The following is a 14351-nucleotide window of genomic DNA, read 5'->3' as shown; positions in this document are numbered from 1 at the left end:
TCATGCTGAATTCCCTGAATTAAGCACATCAATGGGGACAGGAGCAGAAGAAGTGGCGTACTACAACATTTCACTTAAAGCACAAATGGACTTTTCTACATGCTGGAATTCATTGGATTTCACACTCCACAATAGACTTGAGATATGCCATTTTGGACTTTGTTTTTTTTGAGTAAGTTAGGATGACATGCACTCTTAAAAAGCTTGATAACTTACTTCTTTAAATACTTTTGTACTTGCATGTGTCTCTGAACTGGAAATGGTTTAAACTCAACGGCTCTCCCCGTAGTACATTCGTAGAACTCGTTGTTGGACTACGAAAGACAAGCGAAGTGTCTGTGGGCATCTGGGACATGCGGTTGTGCCTGAACTAGCACAGCGGCTCCTCTGAGAAGGCGATCTGAGCGGGTTCGTGGCCTGGCGGGTGGTCAGACGTCAGGACTCAGGATGGGGTGCAACATGTGCGTGGTGCAGAAGCCCGAGGAGCAATACAGGGTCATGTTCCAGGTAAGAATACAAAGCAAAGTTGTTTCTGTCCATAATCCCACTTATAGAAATGTAGAAACTTGCTCTGAATGGCTTGATAACATAGAGATCTGAATAGACCACCAACCCTTGACTTGGTCAGTACATTCAGCAGTGCACTTAATCCATATTTCAAAGACAATAGAAGTAATTATGAAAATACACAGAGACAGAGATGTACTTAAGTCTACTAAAGTAGGTAAAAAAAAGCACTCTTAAGTTCAACTAAATGCATCTATATATATATATATATATATATCAAAATACAGATGTTCTCACCCAACATTCGTCTTAGTGGTTGCTTTCCTCCGCTTTGTTTGATGTGTTTTAATGAGCTTTATTAGCCCTGCTTACTACAAGGAAGAAAACATCCAAGACATTCAAATCATTTCATTTTCAATCAACTTCTTGGAAGTAGCAAAAAATCCCCTGTGGCTTCTACTTTTTTATTTCTACTGTTCTGTGCTGTTAAATATTTTACTTGGCTAGTAAAAATGCACAAGAAAGACTAATGAACTTCTGAATCATATCTAATGAGAGTCTGAAACCATAGGGGTGACTGATACCTGACATGCTTTTAGGATTGTGATTCATGAGCATTGTTATAAATTGTCATGCTGGGTGTACTGAAGTGAATACTTGTGTATATGTTCACAGGCTTGAAAATTGCAACCAGACTGTGCATGTATCTTTGATAGAAAGTCTTGTCGATATGTGGCCACCAGTACTAATAAAGCCAATTAGCAGAACAGTCCGACCTTTAGCGCTAACAAGCTGTGTTACAGAGAGAGAGAGAGAGAGAGAGAGAGAGAGAGAGAGAGAGAGAGAGAGAGAGAGAGAGAGAGAGAGAGAGAGAGAGAGTAGAGAGTAGTTGTAGAACTAGGGTGCGACTGTGTAATTACCAACATAATCATTATTTAAGCATTCAGATTATTAATTTGAACCAGAGTAGAACAACATTTTGTGTGATATTTATAGAGTGCTAAGCTTTGTTCGTGTGTAGAGGGAGAGAGAGAGAGCGAAAGAGAGAGTAGGAGTGTAGTTGTAGAACTAGAAAATATAATCATGTGTTTATTTGATGTTAAAAAAAACTTTCCCTTGTCCCAGCAAAGACCATTATAAGTAAGCTATTTCTAGGCTGATTCACCTTGAAAATGTAAACACTGTAAAAACATATATATATGAGCAATATCACATGAGCAGGAGTGACACAATGTTAACTAGTAAACTTAAAATGGCAATTAAAATGCTATATTATTTAAAAATGACTTATTTAGGGAAAATAATTTAGGGGAAAGACTGTATTATACTGCGATTATTGTGGCTGTTTTGAGCATTAACGTGGTCTGAGGCGTAGCAGTACTGGAACCACCAACTTCCACAACTTCCAGAGTGTTGCATGTGAAAAATACAATACCATAATAACACCCATACTTCTCAGAGGTTAGATGAGTTGAGGAAAGCAGTGGGTGATTCATTTGCTCTGTAATGTTTTCAGAAGTGTGTGAGAAAAACACAGACATGCTCATTTTGGACAAGACTGAAATCACAAATTTGCGAAACACGAATGTATCTGACCTTCATGCAACATAAGTCCTGTCTGAATAAAGCCTTTCTCTCGCTCATCACCTGCGGAAAACTGTACAATCAAAATGAGCCACATTGTGGTGACCAGTTCAATTTAAAAGAAAGTTTGTTTTTCATAATCTTTAATCGAAATCAGAAAATGTGCTTCTCCTCTGGAAGGATGTCCCTTTTCTGATGATGTCAGGAGGTACATTAAAATCAATCCTCGCCCTGTTTTTTTTTTTTTTTTTTATATTACATTTTCACAATAGTGTCGGTCGGTCTTAACTTCTCATCACCCAGAATTTAAACAACAGCTCACCCTGAAAGTCTAGCCTAAGAGAAGTATTATTGGATATCTATTATAGGTCCAAGCTGCAATGTAACAAAAGTAGTGACAGATCTTTTCTTTCATATTGTGATGTACATCAGAGTAAAATGTAAGGCATTTGAGCATCAGTTGCGTTGCTTCACTTCCATTCACAAATCCTCTCCCGTGGCCTCATGGGACAGTAAAGTGTCCATCAGATGCTCACTCCAGGATCTCAGGGGAAGTCGTAGGTCACCTGGGTACTTTTGTCTATTCATGTTTGAATACTATGAAAATGGACATTTAAAAAAATGAATCGTTCACATTCACACAATAACATCAATCGCGTGCATTTAGAAAAGACTGGGTGCATTTCCATTTCATTACACTTTTAAAAAGTGCAGCAAAAGACACATTTTCCAGGTCACTTATTACTCAGGCTTCTTCTTAAACCACCGAAGCCTAAAAAAAGAATGGCGACGACACGATAAGAAGAACAGAAGCTGTTAAAGATCTGTACATTACATTACAGCACAGATCTGTATGGACTCCATTACTGTTGGAACCAGACGGAGAGAAGCGTGGCGGAAAGGTGAGCTGGAGGATAGAGAGATGATGAATGGATAGATAGCTTTTTTTTTTTTCTTCGGCTGTTTGCCATCATATAACGGCAGTAATTGATTTCTACGCATCAGAGAGCAGAAATGAATCGGTGGACCTTAGTGGCTCCTCAGGACCCGGCGGGGCTGTCCAGCGCAGTGCCTGACCGTAACTCTCACAGTCTCCGTCCAGTTTAATCTCGGCTTCATCTCACTACAACCCATCCACAGATCCATCATTTGTTGGACTTATTCTTATCTCAAAGAAAAGACACAGTGGCAACTCTCAACATCTAGAAAAACTGATTTAACTGCGTGTCCGAATGTTCATTTAATGGATGAAATGCAGCAAAATAATAGTTGTGACAATCAACACAATCCAATACTGTTTTCAAGGTTAGAGAGAAAAAACAATCAATATTTAAATAATAAATGCAAGAAAGAAGACTGAAAGAAGTATGCAGTGTTACAATGACATTACTGACGTTATATTGTGAATGGTATAAAGTGTTAACATGCAAATGTTAAGTGATTTGAGTTTAATTAATTGCATTTGGAGAAGAGGAAGAAAGAAGAGGAACTTCAATATAGTGCTCATAAAATCATTTTAAATTCAGTCAAACACACACAGACACACACTCGCACGCACACACACACACACATGATTCATGTTCTCAGAAATAAAACCATCCAAGCAGTTCACAACAAAACATGCCGTCCAAGTCTCTTGCTGCGTCCAATGACTTTAACAGCCTCTCCTGGGGTCCATGTTGCTAAAAGACCCCGCTAATTAAACTTAATTAGGAGATTTTATTCTCTTTAATCCTTCCAATTAGAGACATTGCGCGTTGTGCTGTACATGTGGAGTGGAACAGTAACAATAATGATTTGATCCATCATGACTTGTGCTCTTTAACCTTAACCAAGCTAATGTTAATTAAATCAGTTATTCTTCTTTATGTTTCTTATCAACATGCTGGCTGATCCTGAACTTCATTCTTATCAACCTGACAGATTTCACGGATCCGCGAAAACGACTAAAACCGCTGTATTATTCATGCCAGGCCAGTAGGTGGCGATGTGACTTTGTTAAAGATTTCCATTACACGAGAGTAGATGTTAAAACTTCATGCTGATTTGTACTCGGCTTTCGCCAAGATAAGCAAAACTAAGACGTAGCTTTACAGTAAACTATGCTTCTCCATCCATTTACGCTTCTTTCCATAAGGTAGTGTGACTCCCCTTCTGTCCGGCGTTAACGGCAGCAGTGTACTTGGCGCGTTAGCGCGCGCGACGGCTGCAACTACAGGACCAGCACGACAACCGTCTGGATTGAACCGAGTAGGGGACATCTCTAGGGTCTTCAAGTGGGCACCTTCCGTCCTCAGTGTTTCATCGACTAGCCCACGACACCTCAAGAGGGCTCGACAGTGACTCTGGCGTCCCAGAGTCACCCCCCTCCGTCCCCCACTCAACTCAGCCCAGCTTACTGACCTCTACATCCCTCCTGCTGCTGAGACCTAACCACAATATCACAATCTCTCCGCGACCCAACCATACGCGCCAACCCGTTTGACTAAGGCTGTCGAGCCCCACTGGTGCGTTAAAGGAGTCATAATGTGCAATTTTCACTTTTCCATGAGAATCAATGTATGTTATGATTGACTAACGATTATACATTGGCCGGGATGCCGATATTCAAAAGTGAAGCGTTTGTTTACCCCAGGGTTCTTAAACTAGCCAACGTGCACGCGCACTCAAATACGAGATTTCAATTTCTCCCCCGACTTGACGTCAAGACGGGGCCGGATATACCATATATGGACACCGCAGAGGAGGCCCGCCCTGCCCCTCTCCCCATCATATTCAGACAAGAAAGATGCAGAAACGTAGTGCACACGTGAGTTGCTCTGTGGTTGACTGTCATAATCCACATTCTAATGTTTTTTCTTTACCCAAAACTGACCAAACTACAAGGGACAAGTGGGTGAAATTTATTTTTAATGACGCTGTTCCAACAACCAAACTTGCTCAACGTTAGGTGTCTGCGCTAAACATTTCACAAAAGAATCTTTTACAAATTTGGGGCAATATCAGGCGAAGTTGGCATCGAAGCTACGTTTGGAAAAAGGTGCCATTCCAACAATCAGGGACTTGCCTGAATTTGAAACGGTAAGACTGTGTTTTTATTACTATATTTTGTGTAACAAACAGCAGCTAACTACTAATGCGGTTAATGTATGTGATAAGGATAGATAAATTTAAAAAACAGTCAAGAATTAATAAACATAAAGAAAAACATAACGTTACATGTCTGTAGATGAAAATTATTAAATATCTAAAAAACCACAACGTCAAAAAAGGCAAAAACAACACATTATAGCAAACGTTAATCTCTATAACCACTGTAAGCTGAAAATAAAGTAGACTACATCTCCGTTAATGTAATCTACATTAAATTAAAGCTAAACTTATGTGGGAGAAAATAGCAAAAAACGTTTTAGCTCGTTACTGATGTTAATGTATGTCTCAGTCAAAAAAATTGTCTTTACCATTCAGAGACATGTTGATGTAGACGTCCTTCAATTGACTGTTGTTCCTCTTCCGTTTCCAGCTCTGGTTCAGAGTCTGGCTCAAACATATACGGTTGAATCCCGTAGGTCGCGGCCAGGTCGCGTTCATTAACAACTTGCGCCATGATCTCTTTTTGGAATGATATGCTGAAGTTACCTGCGGTGTCAAGCCCCCTCCTTCCTGCCACCAATCAACGCGCCCCTCATTTGCATTATTAAAATGACCGTCCACGACAGCCAAAACCTCGCATCAGATCTCGCGAGACAATAATGCATTCAGAAATAAGGGTCAAACGAGCTCTGTGTTTATTTTTTTCCAATTTTTCTTTTTTAGAAGGGCATGAAATGACTATAATAGAGCGTGGGTATCAAAGTTAATACTACATTATGACTCCTTTAATATGCAGTTTCAGTGGACAACGGTTCCGTATGGCATACCACCTACCGCAAAACACAATATCTACCCAACCACCCGTCATTCACGCAATATCCACAGGAACGTATACAAACAAACCAACAGACTCTTCAAGTTTTCAAAGAAACACTACGCGCTTATAGACTGAACACGTAATATGGATGCGCATGACATCAGCGTTTGAGATGATAAGGGTATCGTTTTCAAAAACTTGCACTTTGAAACCCGTTTTCAAAAGTTTGCGTTTTCAGGGCCTCAAAACGCCATCGTCTGCAAAAAACAGTTTTTCGTTTTTAGTTGATGGCAATTCAATACTATTTTAAACTTTGGAAAATTGGTTATTTGTATGATCTCATGCTTACGTTTTCTTACCCCCACTGATGGTAACCATCCATTTTTCTAAACATTTTCATGCAATTCATATTGTACAAATTGATATGAAATTGTCGCTTATGAATAAACAAATAGTTATTTGTCTGTGAGATCGAAATAATGATGCTGAAATCACATCTTTGCATCATAGGAATAAATAATATTTTAAAATATTTAAATAGAAATTAGACTAAAACAATGAATAATATTTCACAATATAACGGTTTTTACTGTATTTCTGATTAAATAAATGCGTGACTTGGTGAGCATAAAAAACTCCTTTTCAAAAACATTACATTGCAAATATCTTACCGATCCCAGTTTTCAACAGTCAATTCATTATTTTAGGGGCATTTTTTATTAATTTTACACATTTTGAAAACAAATTGTACACGATATGAATTTGGTGGTGGATGTTGCTCTTTAATATGCATATGGCTCAGACTGCACACTAATTTGACCTGCAGTGGTTAACTCAAGCTTATTGTTTCAGATTCTACTGAGTGAAAGAATTTGACATCAGTGTTTAATTAATTTAATAAAAGTTATTAAATATAATAATAACCCCCACATGTCGCAATATGAGGTAAATCCGGCCCTGCTCATACAAAAATGTACAAATCAGATTTTATACAAATAAAATTTATACAATTTATGAATTTATACAAATTAGCCACCAATTCGCCAAAACATAAAATAGTTACGAATTGCCATGAGATTTGAGAAATAAGATTTGAGAACTACAGCAATTTTGGTGCTTTCCTCAGTCAAAGCTATGGCTTCAGAAGCCTTGGAATATAGCACGGTTTTTATTTGTTTATTGTTTATTTTATTTTAGGTTTTAACAATCACTGATCTCCGTATACTTTGGAAAAGAGCTGCATGAACATTCCTCAAAAGTTCTCATTTAGTCTTCCACAGAAAGAAACTCATGACATGAAATGATGACAGAATATTAAATCCGGGTTGATCTATATCTTTAAGTGTGCAGAGAATTATGGGACTCAAAATTGTGATAAAAGAAAATGTATTTACTCTTTTTTTTTTTTTACCGATCATAATTTTAATTCAAATCATATCTTGACCTCATCTTACAAAATCCATTTTGACTCTCCAAATGTGACAGTATTGCTTTTTTTCAATATGTGCCTGAAAATCCATTTCCACATTGCAGATATGATAAGGTGAAAATGAGCACCAGAGATCCATACAAAAGATCCACACACAAACACTCTCAAAGCAGGAGAGTGTGTTTATCTGATGTGGGTGTTCAGTGTTTCTCAATGTGTACTTTCCCTTCCACTGGCAAAACCAACCGCAGAATAAACACCATCAATCTGCCCAGCACACCAGCAATATCCAGCACCCCATCAATCATCCTGAGCGCCCCTTCCCCTCTCTCTCTCTCTCTCTCTCTCTCTCTCTCTCTGAGCTGCATTGCAATGGGATGCTGTAACTATGGCAACCAGACTCATTAAGCAAGCAAAATGAGTCGTCTTGCACTGATTTTTGCCTGGTTACATTGGTATTAATGAACATATGGCACAAATAAGTGCTTAAAGTGATCAAAAAAACACTCTGCCTCCCTCTAACACACACACACACACACACACACACAGCCTCGCGCCTCTGCTCGGCCACACCCTTTCTTTCTGTCTGTCTGTCTCGTCATGCCAGACGTATAATCACATCTTGCTCTGTATCTCTCTCTCTCTCTCTCTCTCTCTCTCTCTCTCTCTCTCTCTCTCTCTCTCTCTCTCTCTCTCTCTTACTAAGCCTCAAAAGGATTTTCTTTAAAGTTACATACATTTTTTATCAGCATGATGTTCTAGTTAGTGGTGTTTAATGAGGTGTAGAACAGCAGGAGAAAGCTAGCCGTTAGCATTCCCGTTGCAGGACCTCCCAGAAAAATGTGATTTTAAATCTGCTATTTATCTTTACTTCATCAGCAGCATAATACACACATCTCGCAGTCAAATCTTTCTAACATTGTGTACTTTTCTTTTTTTTAAATGGAATATTGTAGTATTTATGGTAAATGATATATGCGTGCACATCATTGTTTTTTTTATTAATGTACCCTTGTAATAAAATCCCCCCTCCCCCTCTTTCAGCAACATCTCTTCTCTGATGATGTGTGTACTGGAACAAGGGCGGGGCAACATGTCACTCACATGAGATCCACCAATAGCAAATCACTACCATCCAATCAATTCCTCATCAATTCCTCAATATCCATATTTATAACTTTACAAACTATAATCACTGCTTCCGGTAACAGCCGTACGTGAGTCTATAGTTCCAGTGGAAGAGTGACCTCTGACCCGACGCAGGATGTATTGACGAACGGTGAAGCGCAGAGAAAAGAGCTAAACAAAACACGAATTAGAAGTCTAAAATGAGAACTTTTAAAGATAAATGTGGGAGGAGCTTGAGTTTGTTGCCCAGCTCTATTAGTTTGAACCGCGAGAGGCGTCGACTCTCACCTGAGCTTACGCTGCTCCAACATCCTTCGTCATGCGTCGGGTCAGAGGTCACTCTTCCACCCGAACCACTGTAGACTCGTGTACAGGTGTTACCGGAAGCCAGTGATTATAGTTTAAAAAGTTATAAATATAGAATATATTTCTTACAAAAACACATCGCATCGCTTCAGAAGGCCTTTATTAACCCCCTGGAGTCTATGGATTACTTTTATGATTTTATATCACTCCCATTGTAAAGCTTGGAAGAGCCAGGATATTTTTTAATACAACTCCGATTGTGTTTGGCTGAAACAAGATGAAGCCCCAGAGCACACCCACCTATTACATAATCATCATGGATTAATCATCAAAGGTAGTTTCTAGTTTCTGGAAAGTTCACATTGGCGAACTGTTTCGGACCACTGAAAAAAAACTCCAAAACACCTTGATTTTGGACAGATTTTGTTCGCAATGACGTCACACCTTTTCATTCTTCATCTCGTTCAACTTGTTCAGTGTCTGCGCTATTTCTCTCCAGAAGTAATGACTTTTTTTATCATGATAAAATTGCCAATATACACTCACCGACAACTTTATTAGGTACACTTTGCTAGTACCGGGTTGGACCCCCTTTTGCCTCCAGATTGCCTTGTCACGAATTCGACAAGGCGCTGGAAACTTTCCTTAGAGATCTTGGTACGTATTAGATTACCTTTATTGTCATTATAAACATGTACAGTATAACGAAATAAGGAAGTGTTTCCCTTAGTGCCGGATTATACAACAACACAAACAATGTTACATACAACACAAATATTAAACATATAATACAAAAATAGTTTGAAATCAGTTTTAAATATTGCACTAATAAGAAATATATTGCACCAAAAACTGTGAATTACAAAATGAAAAATAACACCCCGAGACTGTATATGTATATGTATGTATGTAGCAGAGAGGGATCAGTGCATATTAGAGTTCATGATGGTTATGGCTCTGGGGAAGAAATTGTCCTTGAATCTTTTTGTCCTCATTTTTATGGACCTGTAACTCCTGCCTGATGGCAGCAGGTCAAACCATTTAAACCCGGGGTGTGAGGAGTCCTTTAAAATGTTTTTAACCCTACTGAGGCATCGAGAGTTGTATATGTCCTTCAGTGATGGGAGGGGGCATCCAATGATCCTCTGTGTGGTGTTAAAGGAAACGCATTTTTGGTATGTTTTAGCTTTACCTCAAGGGTATCCAAGATGTAGGTGTCTTTGTTTCCGCAGTAGTTTCAATTTTGATATTTTTAGGTCAAACCGTTCTTGTCTGTCAGTCATATAATGCAGGTCTATGGTCACCACCTCAAAGAGCATGCACAGAGAAGTCCAAATTAAACATGATTTAATGACTCGTAAATGTAAGCACACATTGACGGCCTAAGACACGAAACGAGCGGTTTGTGTGAGAAAACGAATAGTATTTATATCAGAATAATAGAGTGATTTCACCTGACTAGTATTCATTCACACTTTTCCATGTGCTGATTATATGTTTAGTGAAATTATGTTTGCTGGTCATTTTGTATCTGGAACAAAAAACGGTGACATTTTCATTTTTGTAATAAAGGTTTTTTGTCCAATGAAGCTTTTTGCAAATATGTAAAATGCATCTGATCTTTCTGCACAATAATCTAGAAACAATGTGAATCAACATCTCCACAACTGAAGCAAAGCAAAATTTAGCTAAATTTATATCACTGCCAAACATTTGGCCATGGCTATACATAGCAAATAGTTATATATATACTCCTAGTGATGAGCAAATTTACGTTGCATACTATATGCATAGGCAATACAGTAGCACATCAAAACCAAAGTATACTTTAGGCTTTAAGATTTCAGATTACAGGTGAAATTACATTGATGCCATATATAAAGACCAGTAAAGGGCTCTTTTGATTTAGGACACTAAGCACCAAGAAACCACCCAGAATTCTAGAAACTGTAGAGAAACATGATAAAAACACTCAGAAATCCTTAGCACTGCATAGCAATCACCCACAACACCCTATCATTGTGGTGTCACTTTTGCATTGCCAAGCACCACTCATATTTCCTTCTGAAAATGTAAAAAGTCAACTTGGAGAAGTTTGCATAATTTAAGTGAAAAGGATCACCCAGACCTCTGAACACAAATACACACACACCGGAGTGCAGACGCACATTTGTATCAGATAATATCACAGGAGCGTGTTAATGAGGGTTCAGCACTATGTGTGTCTAATTAATCCCAGCGGAATGAATCGTCAAGGGAGGGATCAAGATCTACTCAGTATGGAAATGAGTGTCAACAGTGAGTTCATCCTTCACCTCATCAGTATGTACACCAACAGGTAGCCTATGTCTCGGAGACATGTTGGTATGTACAGGATTAATGAGACGGTCAGAGGTCAAGTCAAAGGGCTGCAATATAGATGATCTATGTCCATTGAATTATGCTCAGATAATAGCTCTGTTACAAAACAGAGAAAAATAATCCTCCAATATGGTGGATGAGCATGAATGTCAATGAGAAATATATTCACACAATAGCAAAAAAATGGACAAAAATATTGTTTGTACTTATAACAGCATCTCATGCAACATGCTAATGCCAAAAACCAACCCAGGCTCATTGGAAAAACATCCCTGGTCCGACATTTGTGCAAAATGATGTTATGTTTCTTCCTGCACGTTTCACAACACTTTCAAATGTCCAGTGAATAGCGCTAAAGGTGAGTTCAGTTTTATCCGAAAAGAATCTGGCGCAGTTTTATTATTAATAATTCATTGTTTGTTGTATGTGTAGCAGCTCAAACATGAAATGTCCTCTAAAAGGAGTGACTCTGAGACCCCATTTACACCTGGTATTAAAATACGATCTGTATCCAAGTTATCCGGATAATAAAAAACGCATGTTAATGCAAGGTGTAAATACGTTGTGATCGGATTGTGATCGGATCTGCCTGACCACATCTGGAGGTAGTCTGGTTCGCATTGTGTTCGGATCTTTACTAGGTGTAAACGCAATCCGTACGACGTGATGGCATTCGTACCTGCCAATTGTCTTTTTTTTCTGGCCTTGTCCACACGGACACGGCTATTTTTATAACCGTGACTTTTTTTACGCGGTTCGGCCGTTCGTCCACACAGAAACGCAGTATCAGGACACTGAAACCGAACATTTTTGAAAACCCCTGCCAGGGTGAGGATTTTCAGAAACGCCGGTTACAGTGTTGTCGTGTAGACAGGAAAACCCGCGCTGCGCCGTTATCCGCCTACCGGAACCTGTAATAACTTTTTGTTAGGCTTCTGATTGGCCAACGTGGCTTTACGGTTAGGGTTATATCGCCGCCTGCTGGTGTGGCATGCTCTTGACAGCGCTTGATAGCGTGTTTTTGCGTTTTCATGTGGACGGGATTTTTTTTTAAACGCAGGAGGAAAAACTCCAGTTATAAAAATACCCGTGTCCGTGTGGAGAAGGCCAGAGATCTGAACTCAATGTGGATAACGAGAACGCATTAAAAATACTTGTAAAGATGTAAACGCAAAGGTGAGATCAGAACACTTATTATCCGGATATCTCATCTGGATACAGATCTCATTTTAATACCAGGTGTAAATGGGGTGTAAAAGGTTAATCCTCTATTGCATTTGAAAATATTGTACCACCTACACTAAACCCTAAACCTAACCGATAGTGTTTACAAAAGCAAATGTGAGCAACAATGCCCTTTCAGCTTGTTTCTGCAAGCCTTTGAGCCCTTTTATTGTGCACTATGGTAAAATTGTGAGGTCATAATGATAGTATAGTAAAGGACCTGTGCAAAAATAAGTCTTTATTAAACAATCATCTGCCCTGAAATCAAAATTTGATTGAAAAGGATTCAAATATGTTGGTGTTTAATTGCCACCAGTGTTTCAGCTGGAAACTGCAGTGAATTTTATGCAGGTTTTTATAATTAACTTTTTTGCTCACCAGTCATTGTGGCAACTGGTTTTCCAAAGTTACAATTGTTGCATTTTCACTGGCCCCAATTTTCACATCGATACCATGGGGAAAAACTGCCATAGAGACATTTTTAAGATGATCTCATAATTTGTCAGCAGGTTTATTAGGCTGCTGTCACTTTAAGACCTGAAGCACGGATCCATTATACTTTGACGCATGCGTTTTCTTTCTCAACTGTTTACGTTCACTTGAAAAATAAAACTCACTGGATCTCATTCATGAAACCCGAGCAGAACGAATTTTTGTGTAAATCGTGTGTAAAGTGGTTCTGGCGTAAATTTTCGGATTCATTAAAATGTTCGTATTTTCCAAATGTTAGTTGGTACACAAGAAATCTACACCTGCTCCCAGCCACGCGTAAATAGTGCGCTTAACACCCGAACGTTTTGCTCATTAATAAGGCTGCATTTTAATTCACCTTAATCGGGTACATATTTGCACAGCATTTTGAAAAAATATAATATATAGTAATTACATACGGTTTTTCTTATTATGAGAGCCAGTAATAGCATCTGCGATGGTGGTCCTTCTCCAGTTTGAATACTATTTTTGAACTAATTAGTGAACTAATTCGTTTTTTGCTCTCAAGCTTAATGTCGAACCATTTTCTTCTCACTTCTGGGGATGTTCGATTAACAGATGAAACTCCATTAACTGCATCTGTAATATGCTGCCAAGCTTCCTTTTTTTTAGGACCCGATACGCCACTATGTACGCTTGAAAATAAAATGTGGCGTTTTGAATGAACTTCTGATAATAAAACTTCAATATCTGCATCTGAGAATTTTTTTTTCATTCGCATTCATGTCATAATATGATGCCCATATATAGTTGTCAGTCGGATTTAATGGGCGGGATTTATGGTAATTGAGAATGAGCGTGCACGCGCATCCCATTTACGACTGATTGGAATTCATTAACACACACACACACATTTCACTATCACATCTGACGTTTACGAAGTATTTGTGAATCAGGAGAAGAGTTTTCGGGAATGTCTCTTTACGCGCAAATCACTCGCATATTTACTCGTATATTTACGAATGTTTCATGAATGAGACCCACTGTGTTTACGTGAATAATCGACAAGACCAGCATTTTGACATTATTTTGTGTGTATTTGACTGTTTAAGTGTAATAAGCAGCGATAACGAACTCAATTTATTACTGAGAGGAGGCTTGATGTGCCACACTTTGGGTAAAACTCAAGCCGCCAAAGTGGTTAGTAGGAGTGACTGCGTTACACACCTCTGCTGAAATACACACGCTTTTGGGTGAGTGTTAATGTCAAGCCCTGATTGTATGTATTGGTGCATTGTTGTAGGTAGAGCTACTGTATGTTTTCCATTGAGCCTTCCATAGATTGCTAAACACTATTGGAATCAACCATGTTAGTCAAATGTTGTGTTTGCTGCAAACAAGGTTAGGGTTTCAGTGAGACTCCAAATAAACAGTCACATGAGAATCCCAAGAGACTTCACAGAACGAGGG

General features: G+C 38.7%; 1 protein-coding gene across 1 annotated transcript in view; it reads left to right on the top strand.

Annotated features, from left to right (window-relative positions):
* Positions 1 to 297: 297 nt before the first annotated feature.
* Positions 298 to 14351, top strand: part of LOC130084379 (PDZ domain-containing protein 4) — a 40181-nt gene continuing 26127 nt past the window's right edge. The window contains exon 1 of the mRNA XM_056249784.1: positions 298 to 507. Coding sequence (XP_056105759.1) covers positions 448 to 507 — 60 coding nt within the window. The 5' untranslated portion in view covers positions 298 to 447. The remainder of the gene's footprint in view (positions 508 to 14351) is intronic.

The sequence above is a fragment of the Rhinichthys klamathensis genome, unplaced genomic scaffold (genome assembly GCF_029890125.1).
Source record: "Rhinichthys klamathensis goyatoka isolate OS25496 unplaced genomic scaffold, OSU_Roscu_1.1 h1tg000062l_1, whole genome shotgun sequence".
Lineage (NCBI taxonomy): Eukaryota > Metazoa > Chordata > Actinopteri > Cypriniformes > Leuciscidae > Rhinichthys > Rhinichthys klamathensis.
This window is presented reverse-complemented; position numbering and strand designations above follow the sequence as displayed.